The sequence below is a fragment of the Solea senegalensis genome, unplaced genomic scaffold (genome assembly GCF_019176455.1).
Source record: "Solea senegalensis isolate Sse05_10M unplaced genomic scaffold, IFAPA_SoseM_1 scf7180000014179, whole genome shotgun sequence".
Lineage (NCBI taxonomy): Eukaryota > Metazoa > Chordata > Actinopteri > Pleuronectiformes > Soleidae > Solea > Solea senegalensis.
The window spans coordinates 19300-40780 of NW_025320984.1; the positions used below are offsets into that span (position 1 = coordinate 19300).

Consider the following 21481-nt stretch of genomic DNA (forward strand, 5'->3'; position numbering starts at 1 on the left):
AAATTAACACATTTGTATCTTCCTGCTGTCAGTAAATAAACAAACATTTATAAATAACTGTGATGCTGATTGTCATGTTCGTCATGTTCCTGTATGTAAATGAGCTGTGTGTGTTTACAACTGTTACTGTTACAACTTTACATTAGACACTAAAGTATGTGCCACCTCAGGGTGGCTCTCACAAAACATCACCGTGAGGTGATCTATTGTTAGTTTGAAGTGTAATTTGCTTGTGGAACCAGTTTCCTTTTTATATTAATCTGAATTTAAAATAGGTAAATTCTGCCTTTTCAGGGGGCCTTTATTTTGAAATATCACAATGGTCTGATATTTTGTGAGGACCAGGTGGTCTACTATCCATGTGAAGTAGTATTATAATGATGCTATTTCAGAGGGCTTGTCCCACATCCATCGCTTTTATTTTGAAATTGCACATTCTTATCATAATTTCTAGTACATTGTAAAAAAAAAAGTGGAGGCTAGCTTTACTGCAGTCTCATCTGCTGCTCCTTAGTCTCTACCTGTTGAGGAGTCTAAGGTCTTTTGGAGAACTCCTTAAGACCTTCTATGACTCAGTAGTGGCATCAGCCATCTTTTTGGAGTGGTCTGCTGGGGCAGTAGTATCACAGCTGCAGACAGGAAGAGGCTGGACAGACAGATTTAAAAAGCTCTGTCCTTGGATGTCCCCTGGACCCAGTGGAGGTGGACAATGTCTCCACCTCCTGCAGGAGACCATCACAGCACTGTGCAGCTCCTTCAGTAACAGACTGAAACATCCTAAATGTCTGAAGGAGCGTTATCGCAGGTCATTCCTCCCTGCAGTTGTTAGACTGTACAACAAACACTGCTCTCAGTTTGACCAAAAATTATTGACCATAGGAGTGAGTGTGAGAGTGAATGGTTGTTTGTCTCTAGCTGTGTGTGTGTGGCCCTGCGATGGACTGGCGAGCTGTCCAGTGTGTACCCCGCCTATCGTCTGATGTAGCTGAGATTGGCACAGCACCCCCCTCACTGGTGGAGGATAAAGCGGTAGATGATGACTGACTGACTTTTTTGGCAATGCATGTTTATTATTTACCATCTTTATCTTTACTGTCTTTGCTGCTTTACTATGTAAATTTCCCCACTGCGGGATTGTGAGTGACCTTGTCATTACTCATGAGTGACCTGTGGAACCTGCTTGTCAAAAGTTTCATAACTAGTATTAACTAACTAGTGTCCTTTATTGTGGCAAATGTGTAATCCAACTGTACCTCCAGTAGCCTAAAACATGTTGAGCCAAGCTCCAATTAACTGATAACACTAGGTAGGCTTATATTTTCAATAGGAAGTGCATCGGTTTTATGCAAAATAAGAAACAAATATGAAAAGCATTTTTGATGGGCAACACCTGGCTTATAATAATTAGATATATCACGGAACATAACCAGTTTCATGTTGCTTCAGGGCCCCATTTAAAAATTGGTTTGAATAGTAGGAGCGAAAATATCTGAATACTAGCGCAGAGGCTCGGGCACCTCGGGCACCTCACCTGGGCCCTTGGACTCCTGAGCCCGGTAGTCCCGTTAAGTCATCCATGTTTTGGACAGTGTCGTACCTTTGACACATAGTGACCTTTGATGTTGCCGCTGCACAGTGTTGCCCAGTGCAGAGAGGATGGGGGAGGCAGAGAGTTGGAGAGGGAGGGAGCAGTGCAGATGCCATATATGGACACACCATCGACTCTGCGTTGCTATTGGTTGTGCTCCTTATGCAGCTGCTTGTCAACAAGATGGCCTTCTTCCTTCTGCCGTTTTAACACTGATTATTTTGGTATTCCCGAGGACATACCGTAAGCGGTGCTGTCACTTCTATATAGATAGTGGGAGGCTGACTGCTACTGAGTCCCAACGAGTCTTAGAGCGCTGACAGGCACACGAGCATATCGACAGCATACACCACTAGAGAAGCTGGTAACAGACTGTAGCTGCTGGCTAATGTCCACGTTAGCAAGAGCTTAGCTACGTGGATAGTTCACTCGTGTCATTCTATATCACTCGTCAAACTGGGTCGATCAGAGCAAAATACAGCGAGGGAACTCTTCTCATCTACAGCTTACACGTCTTCAAGGTTGTCGGTGGAAGTTAACATTGCTTGGGTAAGTTGGATAGCACAGTATAATATTGAGTGTATTTCTTTCTTTCTTTTCGTCTCACTAGCTTGCTAGCTAATGCGTCGGTGTTATTATGCAGGTAAGTGCTGCTGAGTTAGCGAGCTCCTCCGCTACTGACGGATTTATTTACTCTGGAAATACTGTGAATTTCTCATTTAAGCTAGTTGTCTCGGGCCTTGTCGTTAAACAGTAATTGACGACCAAACAGAATGTGCTACTTGGTTAATCAGTTGCTGATTATTATGTTACGATGCTATGTTTACTATTTATTTGCCAATAGGGCAACTAGCTAGCGATTTGAGAAACATGATCGACGGGGATTGCTACAGTTCACATTGACAGCTCCATAAATCTTGTTAGTAAATATGTTTTAGTGGCGCTTCACTTGTTTGTCACTGGACAAGTAAGGTGATATAGTGCAGAACCAGGACTACAACTGTTTCACCATACAGTAGAATCACGCACACACAAGACCAGATGTAAAGTGAAGTTCACCAGAATACTGTGAGGTGGTGCTGTAAGAAGATAGATGACTCATAAGCCCAGATAAACAAACAGAGTCACTCTGTATTGTTGATCGATCAAATCTCGTTGTCATTGATTTTAAGCTCACAGGTGTAGAACTTACTCCTCTTACATAGTGTTGAGTTTCTGTGTGTGACAATGTTTCATAGACAGAAGTGGCTTTATTGACCAAGAATGTGTGCACCTACAAGGAATTTTATGTCAGTGGATCATTACTCTAGGTACGTGTGCATAAAATACATAATATTGTGGGCAACAAAACTGTAAACATAAGTGTGCTTAAAGTAGGGCTGGGTGATAATACGATAACGATATGTATCTCAATAGACGCTTTTGTGATATCAATGGTTATGCACACAATCTCGTTTATGCTCTTTAATTCAAAAAAACATAACAGGAAAATGTGTCAGAACAAACAAGAACAAAGCTAAACATTTTGTACAATTATGAATTTCATTTATCAACATCTGTAAATAAAATGTTAAAGGCTCAGCCTGGTGTGTGTGACTTGTGTGTAGGATGTAGCAGGTATGAGACGTTAGTGTACTGTACTATGTGTTGCGTGTGACGTCAGAGAAGGTGTGTAGTGAAGCAGGAAGTAAGGTGTGTGTGTGTTCACATTTGGTGAGCCGCAGCGAATATCTGTTACCCTGCATGTGTTTTAAGTTATTTTCTGCAGTGCTGTATATAAAAAGAAATAAAAGTTCTTCCATGGAGACAGAGTCCAGTAGTTAATGTGTGGTTGCCGTATGCGCTAATGCAAGCTAAAGGAGCTTAGCGGTCTTTGGACGTCTCCTTACCATGGTTCGGAGGTCTGCCAGCTTGGCGTTGGTAACAAAATGAAGTCAATAGCCTTTATGACAATATTGGATGATGATGAGAATTCAAAGGAAAACAACACTGAATACGCGTGTCCTTCCTCGTCTTCTTTGTCTGTTGCTCATCTTCTTCGTCTCCTAGAGTCAAGTCTACGTTTGATTTGTGTTTTCGGTCGTCCCGTAAAGCAGTGCAAGTAACAAGATCATTTTTTGATTCTGAACTGTAATGTGATTACTGACGTTATCAACAGTTACATCACTGCGTTCCAGACAAATGTAATCTGATTACAGTAACGCTGCCTGCAAATTACACCAGACCATAATCGCCAAGAGCTTATTACTTATTATCAACAAACTTATTCCACCATCTTCGTCGCTCACACCCCCTGGATTACACGCGCTGTATAGCACAACAATCGTCTGCCGCTTCTCGTTTTAAGCCTCTGGTGTACCGGGACTTCCCATGAGCTCATAGTAACCTGTCCTATTCTATTTATCTCTTTGCGATTCGTGATACTCAAACTACAAGGGGCGTCGCACACTTTTCCTGGTGATAGAGTTCAACACCAACACCAACACCTTTTCTGCAGTTTTTCCACAGTTTTGCACAAACACCTCTCTTGGTGTGTTAGATTTTATCGTTCAGCTTGTGCTGAGGAAGAGGGCCATAGTGTTTTTATACTTTTCTTGTATCACTCATTTAAATGGGAAGCTTTTTATATCTTGTATTTTATACCTTTTGTACCCTCCTGTCATTGCATTCATCGTTGTTATTGTTTGGTATGAAAACATATGTGAAGCCAATGTTATTGGGTTGGCAAAGTTGATGAGTTTGTATAAATTAATTCAAATAAAAACATGTAATATCGAAACAAACAGCCAGGTGACTTGAATATATCACTTAATGATCTGCTGGTCCCAACCACCCACCACCTAATTTACCTGGAAACAGTTGAATGAGGGGAATACCGGCACTTATTTTTTTCCACTTAAAGCACCGGTCGAATCCAAGTGGTTTAGGTAAATAGGCAGCAGTTAGTCCACTTGAAGTCAGTGTGAGCACTGTTAGCTGTCCTGTTAATGGTTGTTCCATTAACCCTTCGGTACAAAATGTGGCAGTACTTCCGTTGTCATGGAAAGCATATGTCTCTATGGTCTTGTCACTTGTGTAACTTTTGATTTTGACTGGCACAATATTAACTCATTTTGTATTGCTTTTTCCGTGAAAGTTAATATGTTGCTTTGGCAGGAGCATCATGCCTCCTCTGCACTGTTCTGTTTGACGTATGGGTCTGTCTGCACTTACGGTCTGTTGGGTTGAACATGAAGGGGCTTTTGCCATCTCCCTAGTTTTCATTTTCTTCTGAGAAGCATTTGTAATTGCATAGCTTCTGTTATGTTGAACCTTTAATATTACCATGTGGTAATAAAAAAAAAAAAAAGGTTGAACATCTTGTAACGTCTTTATTTTTTTTTTACACAAAATTACATGTTGTAGTATCGATAAAATCCTAAAGATATAAATCCCTAGTGACTTGTCACAAAGCCAAGGACTCGCTTCTGTCAGCATAGTTAAGAAGTTTGGTTTTAAAAATGTCATGAACGTGCTTGACATGACTATTTTCCTGTGTGGTCTGATTGATAACTCTAGTGATTTAAATAAGAGAAAAGTTTGAGTTTATAATAAATGTTAAATAATCTTTTTTTTTGAATTATTAATTTTAAAGAGGTCATGAAAAATGTTCAATAATTATCAATATCGATCGATATGAAGTAGTTATATTGTGATATGTTTTTCAGCCATATTGCCCAGTCCTAGCTTGAAGTGGATTGTGAGTTTTCTTAGTTGGCACTGACCCAGGCATAACCAGAGACTTTGTTTGGGAGTAAGACCTAGTCCTAATATGGCAGAACCTAATGTCTAAGGAACTGGTTAACTTTAGTGCTAAGGTTTGAATTGGGGTTAGGTTTGGGTTTGGTTTAGGCATTAACTGGTTATGGCTAATGCTTTGTGTAGGCTGTCTAAATAAATAGAAGTCATTGTGTGTCCCTGGAAGAATAGCTGTGCAATCCTGTGTGTGTAAGTTTGTTTGTAGAAGAATGATTTACCTGTAGACTTTCAGACTTTTAAATAGAAGAATTAGGACTGTAACTTTTTAAAACAAATCTTGTTGAAATGAATTTATAATGGTCTGTAATATTTGTATAAATTTGAACCAATTTAAATAAATGTTACTTTATTAACAGTGCGGCTAGAGTATTAAACAGCATATTAGAGTAGGATGGAATTAAAACTCCCTCAACGGAAAATCAGTGACGATAGGAGAAAGCACTGACAGCCTTTAACTAAAATGTAGTCATCGGTTCCATTAGAGGTGTCACGATTCTACAAATCCTTGATTCGATTCAATTTTCAATTTCAAGGTCACGATTCACAAACGTTTTTCTCTCTCATTTAACACAGATGGGTCTGACATTTTTTCCACGTAAGGGTGGCGGGGTGAGCTGTTCCAATCTCAGCTGACATAGTGCTAAAGTCCACATATAGAGACAAACAACCATTCACACTAGGGCTATTGGAATGCATTTCGGGAGGCTATCATATACTGTAATTGCTATTTGATTGTGTATTTTTTTTTTGTTATACACGTGTTTAAAACGTGACAGTGGCCCGGCCCTCTTTCCTCTGTGTGAAAAACATGTACAAACTTTGCAGAACAATAACAATAATCTCACGTTCAGTCTGACGGTGATAAAACACCCACGGCTGTCACCACTTTTTAAGTCAGAGCAGGCAAGAATTATGTCTTCCTCCACATTGTGGGGTTCACAGCTGCTCATCAGAATGCTATTAAGGACAAACTGGTATGCTTTATTTGCACATGAGACATGAGACTGATTAAAATCGCAGGGGTCCAGTTTCAAAGACTTAATTCAAGAGCTTGAGCCAATCTACACGGTTCTTAGCTGCGTGACCAACAACGACAGAGTTGCCACGGAGGCATGCGTGACAGTCACAGCGTATTTCATCAACAAAGAGTGGGAGCTGAAAGATAATTCTCAAAACGACTGAAGCTCAGGCAAGCCACACTGCCGAGAGTAGAACATTAGTCGTGAGTCAGTTAAGCTAAGCCAGGTGTGTGTCCTGTAGGTGAAGCAGGAGGTAAAAAACAGCTCGAGCTCAGTGAGGTTGGATGGAGAGCGTTTGTGAACAGCAGTCTTCAGCTCTTTCCACAGATTCTCGATTGGATTCAGGTCTGGACTTTGACTGGGCCATTCTAACACCTGGATACGTTTATTTGTGAACCATTCCATTGTAGATTTGGCTTTATGTTTAGGATCATTGTCCTGTTGGAAGATAAATCTCCGTCCCAGTCTCAGGTCTTTTGCAGACTCCAACAGGTTTTCTTCCAGAATGGTCCTGTATTTGGCTCCATCCATCTTCCCATCAATTTTAACCATCTTCCCTGTCCCTGCTGAAGAAAAGCAGGCCCAAACCATGATGCTGCCGCCACCATGTTTGACAGTGGGGATGGTGTGTTGAGGGTGATGAGCTGTGTTGCTTTTACGTCAAACATATCGTTTTGCATTGTGTGCAAAAAGTTCAATTTTGGTTTCATCTGACCAGAGCACCTTCTTCCACATGTTTGGTGTGTCTCCCAGGTGGCTTGTGGCAAACATTAAAAAAGACTTTTTATGGATTTCTTTGAGAAATGGCTTTCTTCTTGCCACTCTTCCATAAAGGCCAGATTTGTGCAGTGTATGACTGATTGTTGTCCTATGGACAGACTCTCCCACCTCAGCTGTAGATCTCTGCAGTTCATCCAGAGTGATCATGGGCCTCTTGGCTGCATCTCTGATCAGTCTTCTCCTTGTTCGAGATGAAAGTTTGGAGGGACGGCTGGGTCTTGGTGGATTTGCAGTGGTCTGATACTCCTTCCATTTCAATATGATTGCTTGCACAGTGCTCCTTGCAATGTTTAAAGCTTGGGAAATCTTTTTGTATCCAAATCCAGCTTTAAACTTCTCCACAACAGTATCTCGGACCTGCCTGGTGTGTTCCTTGGTCTTCATGATGCTCTCTGCGCTTTAAACAGAATCCTGAGACTATCACAGAGCAGGTGCATTTATACAGAGACCTGATTACACACAGGTGGATTCTATTTATCATCATCAGTCATTTAGGACAACATTGGATCATTCAGAGATCCTCACTGAACTTCTGGAGTGAGTTTGCTGCACTGAAAGTAAAGGGGCCGAATAATATTGCATGCCCCACTTTTCAGTTTTTTTATTTGTTAAAAAAGTATAAATTATCCAATGAATTTTGTTCCACTTCACGATTGTGTCCCACTTGTTGTTGATTCTTGACAAAAAACTTCAATTTTATAACTTTATGTTTGAAGCCTCAAATGTGGCAAGGTTGAAAAAAGGTTGAAAAGTTCAAGGGGGCCGGATACTTTCACAAGGCACTGTATATGTGTATATATGTTACATGTCATTTAGCAGACGCCTTTATCCAAAGCGACTTACAAAAGTGCATTTAAACATTTGGGTACAAATAAGAGCTAGAAGTAAGTAAGAGCTTCAAGTAGATCAAACTATGAAGTGCTACTCATAAGTGCGATGTACAAGTCGGAAGAAATGTGTTTTTAGTCGGTGGCGGAAGATGTGGAGGCTTTCAGCTGTCCGGATGTCGATGGGGAGTTCCACCATTTGGGAGCGAGGACAGTGAACAGTCTCGAGTTCTGCGAGTGCCTCTGCGATCGTCTCAGTGAGGGGGCAGCGAGCCGGTTTGTCGATGAGATATATATATATATATATATATATATATATATATATATATATATATGAATGAATTTGAATATGAATTTTGAGTCATTAAGGTCCTGTGGTTTAATGTGTTGTTGCCGTAATGCGCTAATCTAAGCTAAAGGAGCTAGCAGTCTTTGGAGGTCTGGGCAATGAAGCGGGGAATCTGAGCTGCTTTGTAGCAAAGTTTTTTTCTCTGCCGTACTGGGGGAGGAAAACTTTGACGCACCGTTAGTAATAGACTGGGTGCACAGGAGCCTTGCCCCGAAACCAGAGTGGAGAGACACCACAGGCGCTTATTGTGAGGCTGCACTACTATTCAGATAAAGAGAAGATCTTGAAACCATCCAGAAATAAAGGCCATTACCTTGTTTATGAAACCCTTAAGTGTCAGAACAAACTGTTCAGCCACTGCTGATAAAATAGGGTTTTATTGTTTTCCTGGGCTCTGCTTAGCGGATCGGCACATCCGTAGGTGATGTTGTCATCAGTAAACCTCACATCCGCCGTGCCAGAGGGGGAGCTGTGTATCTGAGAGCTGGCCTACCAATTACGTCACTTCCAAGTACCTGGCCAATCACAGGACAGTGGGAAAGCTCTCGTTGGCTGGCCAATCACAACACAGTGCACATTCTGGGGTTGTGATTTTGGTCTGAAACAGCGCGGCTGACAAGAGCGTCAGTGAGGAGATATTTTGATCGGCTCGTTTGCAGCGATTAGGAGGTTTTTAATCATGAAAACAAGTTAATATATGTAAGTAGACATCCATAACTAACCACCAGGCCTGTTCGAAGGTCATGTCTGGCCCATGTACATAAAGCATAAAAACATTATTAGCATGCGATACAAGCATTCGATGTCACCTGGCTCTCTGGAGGGTAGCTAACGATAATAATATTGATAAGACTTAACTTTATCTCTATTCTTTCTTTATTATTATTTGTTTTAATTACCATTTATTTATTTTATTCTATTTAATTTATTCATTTTTTGAGATACACGCTCATACTTCAAATCCAAAACTCAGAACGTACTCGGGGTACAGAAGGAGTACTGAGTAATGAACAAAATAGTTCCTAGAATAAGCGTACAGCTTTATCTGCAAGGAGAATTCACACGTTTCTTGACACATATAAATTAGCAGACGCATGGAGAACCCTGTTTCCCAAAGCACAGCAGTATTCTTACTTTTCATCAGTCCATCACAGTTATTCCAGGATAGATCCTTTTTTAATAGATAAGGGAGCTGTGAGCCAATTGTAATATCTGACTATGGCTCACTAACACTTCCACTAACACTTCAGTTAGCACTTGGACGGGAATACGCTTCAAGGGTATGGCATTTTGACACTAGTCTATTATCAGATTTAGAGTTGCCCCCACGGTGCCAAATCGTAACAGTTCCTACTAAACTAGAAATTCTACATGACGGTACTACCGTGGATTACTATACTACCGGTGCCAGTTTCCGCTACATAGCATCCCGGCTTCTCACTGCATGCTACTCCCTTGTAAACCCACATTGCAACTACTGCAACCAAACTACACATATGCTGAAGTTTGGCTGTTTGCCTGTTACTATGATATGATAGACTGTTTCCTCACACTGGGTCCGCCCGTCTGTTAGCTGATTGGCTGTTTGTGTGTTTCTGCCGGCAAGAACGAACTCATGAAGACAGCAACGCTTCGGTAGAAATTTGCTTCAAAACCAACACATTTGGAAATATTTTGGCTTTAAGCGAGGCACAGACGGTAAAGCAATAGACGATGGCCGTCCACTGTGCAGGTGCTGCCACCAAGCTATAGGAACCTCATAAAACACCTGCAGTGTCGTCACCCATATTTATCTGTCGAATACCAGGTTAGTATGCCTTGTTTATTTTCTCATTGGCTAATATTAAACTATATACTCCGTGTAGAGAAGCTAACACTGGAGTTATATGGTCTCTCGTTCTAGTTCCTGTCAGAACTCGTGCTGCAGCATTTTGAATTAACTGAAGAGTTCTAACAGACTTGTTGGAACATCTTGATAATAAGGAGTTACAGTAATCTAATCTAGATGTAACAAAAGCATGAACTAGTTTTTCAGCATCCTGTAAGGACATAATGTTTCTAATTTTCATAATGTTCCGCAGGTGGAAGAAGGCTGTTCTAGAAATGATTTTTATGTGTGAATCAAATGACATTTCCTGGTCAAAAGTAACTCCAAGGTTCCTTTCAGTGGAACGAAAGCCATGGTGATGTCATCTAAAGTGACAATTTGATCAGAAAGTTTTTCTCTGAGGTGTTTAGGGCCAAGTATAATGACCTCAGTTTTTTCTGAGTTTAAAAGTAGAAAGTTCGGGTCATCCAGGACTTAATGTCTCTGAGACATTCCTGGAGTTGAACAACCTGATTTATTTCATCCGGCCTCATTGATAAATATAGCTGTGTGTCATCTGCATAACAATGAAAGTGTATGTTGTGCTTTCTAATAATGTTCCCTAGAGGAAGCATATATAAGGTAAAAAGTATAGGCCCAAGCACTGAGCCTTGTGGAACTCCACAATTAACTTTTGTTTGTAGTGAGGCTTTATCATTAACATGAACAAACTGGAATCTATCAGATGAGTATGATTAAAACCAGCAGAGGGCAGCACCTGTGATACCAAGAGTATGCTCCAATCTCTGCAGTAGAATATTATGATCAATGGTGTCAAATGCAGCATTAAGATCTAACAGGGCAAGTAAAGAAACTAGACCATTATCTGAGGCCAAGAGAAGCTTGTTACTAACCTTAAAGGAGACATATTATACCCCATTTCTCCAAGTTAAAATAATTCCCTGGTGTCCTAATGAACATGTCTGTGACAGGCTTTGGTCAAAATACCATAAGGATGAAGCACCATAGCAGTTCAATAACCCTGCCAAAACTGCCCCTTTCAGAACGCTCGGTTTTGTGCATGGTCCCTTTGTATACAAATGAGACACAGGCAAACACACCCACTTCTTTCAGGGGGTTTCTGATTTGTCCTCTTTACAGTGCTCACTCGCTCAGCTCCCCCTCCCTCTGCTCCATTCCTCTCCCCCTCCCTCCACTAGTTCTCTGACAATATCAACATGGCAGCGAGCACGGAAAACAGCAAGAGTGCCGTCACAGGAAGAGACGTCCGACACAAGGATCAAGCCGAACACTGCCCAACTGTAAATCAGTTAAAAACACTTAGGGACAGCACCACTGAACTGAAATGCACATGCTGCCGTCCTAAGCGCAGGGAATTCAACATGGCATGTTTTATCGCCTATACTAACACTAAGGGGGACCACGAAAACATGACTGAGTATTCTTTTTCCACACTTTGGCGACTGGTAGGGCCTCCAGAGTCCCAAATATAAGTATTAAAATGGTTAAAAAGTAGATTTTGCATAATATGTCCCCTTTAACTAGTGCTGTTTCTGTGCTATGGTTTAATCTAAATAAAAATCTTCAAACAGGCCATTAATGCGCAAGTATTCACATCATTGATTAGCAACTGCCTTTTCTAAGATTTTAGAAACAAAGGGAAGGTATATAGGTCGGTAATTAGCTAAAATATCTGGGTCAAGGGTCGCTTTTTTGAGAAGGGGTTTAATTACTGCTATTTTAAATGTATGGGGCACATATCCAGTTAATAAGGATAGATTAATTTGAGTTAATATAGAGTTGTTAATTAAAGGAAACACATCTTTAAACAGTTTGGTGGGGATAGGATCTAACTGACAGGTTGATGGCTTAGATGATGAAACTAATGATGTTAACTCAGGGAGATCTATAGGGAAGAAACTGTCTAACTGTGGACCTGGTGCTTCTAAAGCTCTTGTGCTAGAAGATGAGTCAGTCCCAATATGAGGGAGGAAATGATTAATTTTTTCTCTAATTGATGTTATTTTATTCACAAAGACGTTGATAAAGTCATCACTGCTCAGTGTTAAAGGAATAGATGGTTCAGTGGAGCTGTGGCTCTGTGTCAGCCTGGCTACAGTGCTGAAAAGAAATCTATGACTATTCTTATTTTCTTCAATTAGAGAAGAATAATAGGCAACTCTATTATTCTATTGAGAGTTAAACCATGGTGCTCGTCTCATCTGATTCACCACTTTCTTTTTCAGAGGGGCAACACAATCTAATGTAGTACGCAGTGAGGCTGCTGTACTATCAACAAGGTTATCTATGAGGGCGGGAGTAAAATCACAAAAGGTACCTTCAGATGTACTGACATATGGCACTGAGTTAAATAAAGGTTGCACTGTCTCTTTGAATGTATTGATATTATTATCAGACAGCATTTCTCATTTATGTTATTGTAGTTCATTATTGTACAATTAAATGTGAGTAAATAATGATCAGTAAGGAGAGGGTTTTGAAGAACTATGTTTAAAGGGGACATATTATGCAAAATAATAATCAACTTTTTAACAATTTCAATACTTACATTCGGGACTCTGGAGGCCCTACCAGTCGCCAAAGTGTGGAAAAAGAATACTCAGTCATGTTTTCGTGGTCTCCCTTAGTGTAAGTATAGGCGATAAAACACTCGATGTTCAATTCCCTGCACTTATGACGGCAGCATGTGCATTTCACCGCGAATGTTACCGCCCCACCAGTAAGTTTACTTGGAGAGCTCCACCTTAGCTACACCCTGTTCCTGCGAGAGTGCAGGGAGGGAGGAAGAGCGGTATTAAGTCAACGCAGAGGGACAAGTGTGCTGTTGGTAGCTGCACAGTGGAGCACAGTGTTTTACAGAGGATTTTATATATGAAGCTAATGTGCCGGATAAAGTCAGCAAACGTGTTTGTGTGTTCGCACCACTTTGCATCAGACTGCGGCCAGCGGTCGCCGTATTTAGTCAGCGATGTACAAACACACACATTGTTAAGAAAAGGTCACATAGAGGTCATAACTGACCATTCTGACACGTCCTAATTAAAAATATTTGTTCAGTACGTCCTCCATGACCGGAGCACAGACTCAGTCTGATACAGTCACATACAGCAGCAGTTTATGCAGCTCGTCAGCGGTGGTTAAATGCGCAGCTAAGACTATCACGGTCACATCTACATGGATGTTGAAATCCCCTACAATTGTGATTTGATCTGTTTTAAGCACTAACTCAGATGAGAACTCAGAGAACTCTGATAGAAACTCTGAATAAGGTGCAGGTGGACGATAAACTGTGACTTTCATAATTGGTTTCTGTGAATTCCAACTAGGATGAGATAGATTAAGAATAAGGCTTTCAAACGATGAATATCCTGGTTTGGGTTTGGGATTGATTAATAATGTAGTATTAAAATGGCTGCTACACCTCCTCCTCGGCCTGAGCTTCTAGGAATATGGGTATTAGCATAAGTGGGTGGAGTTGACTCATTTAGACTAACCAGGTTTCAGTTACACAGAATAAATCAATACAATTGTCAGAAATGAGATCATTTATTAAAACAGATTTTGAGGAGAGAGACCTTATATTTAATAGTCCACGTTTAAAAGTGGTATTATTTGACTCTATTTTATTGTTGGTATTAATCTTTATTAAGTTAGAGTGTCTAACTCCTCTTCTGTTTGTTATTGATTTATTTACTTTAGTTTTTACTTTTAGTAGGTCGAGGGACAGACACAGTCTCAATGGGGTTTTTAATAGGTGACTGCTCGGATAGAAGCACAGAGAAGCATGAAAGACTGCAACTCTGTGTCCTGGTCTCAACTCTGGATTGTCATGGGTTTCTAATAAAATGTCCTAAGCTGCTAGATAAGAGAGCTGCTCCATCCAAAGTGGGATGGACGTCGTCTCTCCTCATGAGACCAGGTTTCCCCCAGAAGGTTTGCCAGTTATCTAAAAACCCAATGTTGTTTTCTGGACACCACCACTTTATCATGCACCAAACATAAGTAATTAATAAGTATTTATAACTTGTACAAATACATTGCAGTTCATAAGAATAATAATAATAAAAAAAAGGCTGCAGTATCACGATAATACCCGGAACCGTGATACTGTGTCTGGTTATAGTATCGTGGTTACTAATTTTACTCTCTTTTACACTCTAATCAGATTAAAAGGTGGTTGAGAAACTGAAAAACGACATAGATCTCTATCTTTCATTTAATGACCAGTGTTGGGCATCTTACTTTAAAAAAGTAATTAGTTATAGTTACAAATTACTTCTCCCAAAAAATAATTGAGTTGGTAACTCAGTTACCACATTGTGAAAGTAGTTACTCAGCAAACTGACATTATTTTTTACATTCTTTAACATCCTATATGTCAAAGATGTTTATAATACCTGAATGAAGAATAAAAACCCTATGTACAGTATTTTAGAGCATTTGGTATTTATTTGAACTTTGAATTGAAGGGCACAATTGACACACAAATGTTAACTTGGGTAAAGAGAAACAAAGGAAAAATGTGGCCTTTCAGTAGTGCAAATCTCTGTATCTGTATACCATTGCACAATAAACAGGGCACTATCCAACTCTTAAATATTCACTAAAGTAACAAAATTAAATATTGAAAATAAACAATATTCACACACTTTGCATTCAGGTACTAAACAAATACACACAAATGCTTCATTAAGTTAGAGTTGCTCGAGGTTGACGTGGACAAACTCGGACATTTTACTCGGACATGGATAGAGGTGTACTTAGAAACATGAAGTTTTTATTGTAAGAAAAACATCCAAGTCGCTACAAACGAGCCGGTGTAAATGTCTCATCACTGACACTCTCGTCAGCCGTGCTGTTTCAGACCAAAACCACACCCACAGAACACAGACTGTCTTGTGATTGGCCAGTTACCTTGAAGTGACGTAATTGGCACGTCAGCTCTCAGATCTGCAGCTCCCCCTCTGGAAAGGCAGATGCACCGCTAGCAATTATCGAAACATTGAGTAATGCCGTAATCCTTTTCGAATTTGATCCGGAGTCTGACCCAGAGTCAGAACAGTGAAAGACTGCTGCAGGACGCCTGTAGCTTGGATAACATTGTGGTTTCTATGTTGATATTAAAATGAGAAAAAAATAATGGGAAAAAAAGGAAATCAAGGGACATTTAGAATAGATACAAATGTGCGATTAATCGCTAGTTAACTATGATATGAATGCACTTAATCACTAAATATCAGTAATCCACCCAACCGAACATTATTCATTGTAGTAGCAGTCTGCTAAACATATGGAACACAGCAGCTGCACAGATTGTCTAGGTAAACTAATTTCTGTCTGATGACATTGTTCTGACATTGTTTTGAGAATGTTCACATTTCTGATCTAGTCAATATGTTAACGTACGTGTTATTTATTTTGTTATATTATTTTTTTTTGCTTATTTATTTCAACCGCGACCCGCCCACAATTCATCCGAATATTATTTTATTTCACGCAATCCACCTGCCCCACACATCTCTAATGGGTGAACTTATCTTACCATTTCAGCCTAGTTTTTGTTCAAGAACAGAAGCCACATATTTGGAAAGAAGGCGAGTGCGGAGTTTATTCAATATTAAAAACTCTCCGCTGGCATGGATGTGGCAGGGATGCAGAGGTAGGTTTTCAGAGTGCAGGATCTTGACTGGGTGAGATGCCGTCTTCATGTAGCGCACTTTGAGTAGGCAATGTAATAACTAGACAGTGTGTGTGTGTGTGTGTTTGTGTGTGTGTATGAGAAAGCGGCTGCTGACATGTTGTACAACTGCTGTTTTATTTGCTCGTGTGTATGTGTTTGAAGAGAAAAAAGTTTGACTTTTATGTGATGCTGTGGAAGTGTTTGTGTGTGTGTGTGTGTGGGGATGTGAGGATGTGAGGACACGGTAGGCTTCGGGGAAACATGTTCGCTACAAAGTAAATTCGCTCTTTCATTGTCTCTGTTAGCGCATAAGTTTCCCTTTTATTCTAAACTCAAACTTTCCTCTTATTTTAATCACTTCAGTTCACATCAATCAGACCACACAGAGCAAAATAGTGATGTAAAACCAAACTTCTCAACTATGCTGACTTGAAAGCATGTCCTCGGCTGTGTGATATGCCACTGCCTCAGTTATGTCTGCGTAACACTTAGATTTAGCTCCGGAGGCTCTGATAGACTGGTGACCTCAAGGGCGTACCCCGTCCTTTTACCCTATGTAAACTAAGAAGGATGTTCTCTGTATATCGATAAATCTTCATGTATGCTGATTAAATACCATAACAGCGACTCTCCAGTTTCTATTTAAAAACATCAACACATTCACCTATATTCATTTTCGTGTGGACAGCCCCTAATTTATAGTGTCACAGAAGTCTCCTTTTGTAGAAACCACCCGTATTGAAATGTGTTTGACCAGAAAAAGGCTGGATTTCTTCCATGTTGCATATTGCCAGACTGTGGTAATGTGTTTTGAGCAAGGACGAAAGTGTGGCAAAGATGAACCATATAGTGCAAAACAATTCACAGAGAAATGTTTGAATGAGAAGAGTAAAAAAGTGGTCCAAATGTATCTACTCACTGTCATTGTGATTAATGGGAAGCTTTACACTTTGCAGTGAGGATGCATTTATAATACTTTATAATCTTCCATCTTACTCCCATATCATCTGCCGGCCTCAGACACCCAATCTGAAATGGTTCTCCTTAATTAGATTTAAAGGCTCCGAAGCAGGAAGATAATCATAGCACACGAGGCAAAAGTAATTGTTAATCGAGTTTGGCCAAAGTAGGAGGCAGGCCAACAGTGTTGAGTTCAGATAGCAGTATGATGTCAGGTTTGTTCTCTCAGTGGTCGACTAATCACAGTAAACTACAGGCAATGTAATGCATTTCTGTTTGATTGATTAGAGTGGGAAGCCATAGCTGAAAATGAAAAGAAAATGTAGGCGTTGTTTCCTAAATAGAACTCCACCTCTGTTATATAGAATATGGTTTGGCTTTTTTTGGCACAAACCACAGTTATTTGTAAAGCACTGACGTTAACGGCACTCTTTGTATGACAGATATTTGCTGTTCCGAATCCTGAGGAGAGCTCTATATCAGTCTCTGTCTGTGCAGGGAGTGGGAGTGGGGTTAACTCCCACTTCCTCCCACGACAGTCGCCTGATTGGGTGACAGAATAGCACCACTCACGTCTATTCTCATACAAAACTCTACGTGTTGTTGAGACAAACTACCACAAACCGAGCAAAAAAAGAGCTGCTCCGTTGTGTCTCCTTCAATGTCTTTGCACTAGTATGTCACGCTACGTATCTCACTGACCAGGCCAACAAGCACAGCACACATTGTTTGAGTTAGAGCTTAATCTGGTTAACGTCCCACTTTTAAGAACTATGGCCAGTGTAGATGAAAATGTGTCTGTACACAATGGGTAAGACTTACAACTGTCTATCAGTATCCCAATTAAAAATGCTAATGGTTGTGACTGAGGACAACAGGAGGGCAGCACTATGATATTATTTGAGAACACATAAGAAAAATTATTTTCTTCTATTTTAAAGTTACACTTTGTAGTATTTCTGGGTCTGTATTAGCAAACATCGAATTTACTATCCATACAGATGACACCAGTGTTAATAATCGCTGTATAATAATTGTTGTATGATTCAATGTTGTGTTTTAGTTGATGTCATTGTGTTTCAGTTAATGTTGTTTTCCTATTTGTGTTGGTGATTTGCACTTCTGGGCCACTGTACCATATAGTATGAGGGTACACTGAAGTTCCACCTGTAGTTCGAAGGAGAGAATGTATTAAACTTGGAGAGACTTTTAAAAATAAATGCAACATCTTGCAAATAAACTTTGATTATTTTAAGCTAAATTCTTTACAAATGAGTATACATTTTGAGTGATCTCATGGCCCACCTGCACTATACTATTATAGTAAAGCTGTTTTCAGTGACTGAGCTGTATGTATTGTTTTTTGTTATCTATTATTTGTTATATTTTTTTCTGTCTCTTCAATCCCCTCCCTTTTTCTATTGATACAGGTTTTATCTCTGTGTTGCTGGTCACCTTGGCAGACGGTGCCCATCAGGTTGGCACTGGAACAGGGAACCAACCATGAGGGCTCTGTCTCTTAGTGTTTGCTGGCCAGTGTAAATGCAGATATGCCCAGGGGGTCCCCATCCTGATGGACCGAGACACCTTCTCCCACATCCGACTGTGGTGCCCGAGGCCTTTTGGCACCTACTCCCAGAACAAAGCTCGGAGCCCAGGCTCAGGGGGCAGCAGTGGAGGGGGTGGTGGAGCTGGGGCCCCTTCCCTCTGCAAGGTTGAGGCATCTTCAGGTGCTGGAAGGGTGGGTAATGGAAGTGAGGATGGAGGGATGATAGTGGGGGTGCAGGAGCAGAATGGCGATGAGGAGGATGTGGGCTCAGAGAACACTCCACCTGAACCTGAACTTGAATCCAGCTCACTTACACAGGCCCAGGCCCCTCCACCCTCTTCAGTCCCTCCTTCACCTATGCCTGGGTCCCAGTTGGAAGATGGTCGTGTGCTGTTAGACACGTGGTATGTAATCAAGCCAGGCAACACCAAGGAGAAGATTGCCTTCTTTGTTGCTCATCAGTTCAGTGGAGCAGGTCAGTCCAGACCCAGTGCAATGAAGGTAAGGAACTTAAACAAGAAACTGTGAATCAACAGTGAAATGTTTTTTGTTCGACTCATTTTTAATTACTCATCTTTAATCTCTTCAGGTTAAAGGAAATTGGGCAACTGACTGCAGTAAAGCAAAACGGCGAAGACGGTGCTCTTCCTATGACCCACCAACACGCTCCCAAGTCTCAGAGCCACACCCTAGCCATGACTCCTCTCTTGCACCTTTGAGTCCTGATAAGCCACCATTTGGAAGAGTGAATGAAACAGACCTCCTGTCAGTTGCAGAGATGGTTGCCTTGGTTGAGCAGAGGACTGCTATGGCCCTCCAGGGGATTGTAGCTGTTCATGGGAACCAACACCAGCATACCCAATCTACTACTCACAATCAGGGCCTTGTCCCCCACCAGCACACTCTACTGCGTGGCACAGTGTCAGACCCTACACCTTTAGTATTTGTGTCAGACAGTTCAAATGGCCAGTCATCCAAAGAGGCCCAGCAATCATCATCTGCCATCCAGACAGACCAGGAGCTAGAAGAGCAGCAGGAGTCATGTAGAGTAGCTCAGGCTATAGCACATTTTGAGTCCCAGAACCTGGAGAATCGGCTCCATTTGGGCACTGGTTCTATGGACCCCTCCAATCGAGACAGAGACAGGGGGGCAAGTAGAGGAGAGTCTGGCCTTGTAACGCCACCTCCACCACCCAGCCACAGTCATGGTGAAGTTAGAATAGCTTTTAGAGTGTCAAATCTGGACCCACGGTCTCAGTTGGAGACAATTGGCAGATCCCGCTGTATGTTTATGAGCTGTGGTGGTGGAAGCAACCAGGCAGCAGTCAGGGCCAAAGAGAAAATCACCTGTGACCTCTACCAGCTTGTCAGCCCCTCATCTAAAGACCCTAGTAGTCTCCTACTTGCTGCCACAACTGCTGCCCCCAAAACAGATGGAGACCATCACCCAGACAGGGTGGCCTGTGGCAGCCCAGACCCAACACAAGAGCTTTCCTCTGCTGAGAAGAAAGCTGTGAGTGTGGGTAGAGAGCGAGTAACTGGCTTTCATGTGGAGGTTGTGGTTACAGGTGCTGTGGACCAATGTGTGTTTTATGGCAAGGACAGCACAGAGAATGTGCAGGAGGAGACTGTGTGTTTTGCTATGCCTACTGGGAGAGGGAGTGGGGGTGCAGGCAGCTCTACTGATCCTTCATTAGATGACCCTCCTCCTGGACAGCTCTTTTTCCTTCAGCCTCCTCGGGGACCAGAGGAAGATATCAAAGGGATGGGCCCTGGCATTGGCTCAGGAATGTGCTCTTTGGACTGTGCCAACAACAACAACAGCAGCCCAGGAGCAGGTGTACAAGTGGGCTCCCTGGAGCGGGCAACTCGACCAGACTCTCCTGGTGTTGTGGAAGATTGTTCAGACCCCTCACTATGTCGCCTCTACCGCCATGTGTCGCATGACTTCCTGGAGATTCGCTTTCAGATTCAGCGACTACTTGAACCGCGCCAGTACATGCTGCTGCTGCCCGACCACATCATGGTCAACATCTTTAGTTATTTGCCCACACGCTCCTTGGCAGCCCTCAAATGCACCTGCCACTACTTTAAGATGTTGATTGAGACATATGGTGTGCGAGCAGTGGATTCACACTGGAATCAAGACCCTCTCTACAGGGATGACCCCTGCAAGCAGTGCAAACGGCAATACGAGCGTGGCGATGTTTCCTTGTGCCGTTGGCACCCCAAACCTTACCACCATGACCTGCCTTACGGACGTTCCTACTGGATGTGCTGCCGACGTACAGACAAGGACACGCCAGGCTGCCGTGTTGGGCTGCACGATAACAACTGGGTCCAGCAGCCTGCTGATGGTTCTCAGCCCATCCGCACCAAGAGAGAAAACAGGAGGGAGGAGGCCAGGTAAAGAAGGAAAGACTGTACCCTTCACACCAATTCTCATCTCCTCCGTTCTCCCTCTCACCTCTGTCCAGTGGACAAATAGGGGAAAAGACAGAGAGGAGAAATGAGCACTCCAGGACTGTTTGTGTTTTACTTGGATCCAGCAGTCCCTTCTCATACTTGCCCTAATTGGAGGTTGAGAGATAAAGAAGGAAGAGAGGTGTGTCATGCTCCTTGCCTTGTTTTTTTGTTCCAAACCCTCCAGGATCCCTCTGTGTCCAGAGTGGCACCTTTTTAAAAGATTGCATACCAGGGTTGGGTCCCCTCCTGCTGCTGCTGTGTCCATCAGCCCTCTTTCTGCGTCTTAATCATTTGAGTCTCTTTTAAACTCACATACATGGTTGTAGGGTAATTCACATGTTAACTTTGCAGTGTAGTTAAATGAGATTAGCATTCATTAAGTGACGCATAGAAATGTACTGCCCTGGAGCCTGCTTACTGTTCCAATACTTGTTCTGTGTGGCATCACAAACCTCCATGTTAGCTGTACAATGGTGCTTCAAGGAATAAGACATTACAACCGGTGTACATTTTCAGTGATGGAATGTTCAACATTGCTCAAGAAATGTGATTGTATAAAGCAAACTTGATTTTACCTTCTGTACCTGTCCCGCTCTACAGTTTTCTATTTTTCTGA

The 21481-nt window shown here is 41.7% G+C and overlaps 1 protein-coding gene across 1 annotated transcript; it reads left to right on the top strand.

Annotated features, from left to right (window-relative positions):
* The first annotated feature begins 1727 nt into the window (after positions 1-1727).
* On the top strand, positions 1728-21444 carry LOC122760916 (F-box only protein 46-like). Its single transcript, XM_044016116.1, has 3 exons — positions 1728-2137; positions 18281-18900; positions 18989-21444. The coding sequence occupies exons 2-3, from the start codon at positions 18424-18426 to the stop codon at positions 20807-20809; spliced, it is 2298 nt and encodes a 765-aa protein (XP_043872051.1). The 5' UTR covers positions 1728-2137; positions 18281-18423; the 3' UTR covers positions 20810-21444.
* Positions 21445-21481: the final 37 nt, after the last annotated feature.

What these genes read in the sequence shown, in the direction of transcription:
- LOC122760916 (XM_044016116.1), top strand. Translation starts at nt 18,424, where the DNA reads ATGGACCGAGACACCTTCTCCCACATCCGACTGTGGTGCCCGAGGCCT. An exon ending in CCAGACCCAGTGCAATGAAG is followed by an intron (nt 18,901 to 18,988) that starts GTAAGGAACTTA and finishes TAATCTCTTCAG; the next exon opens with GTTAAAGGAAATTGGGCAAC.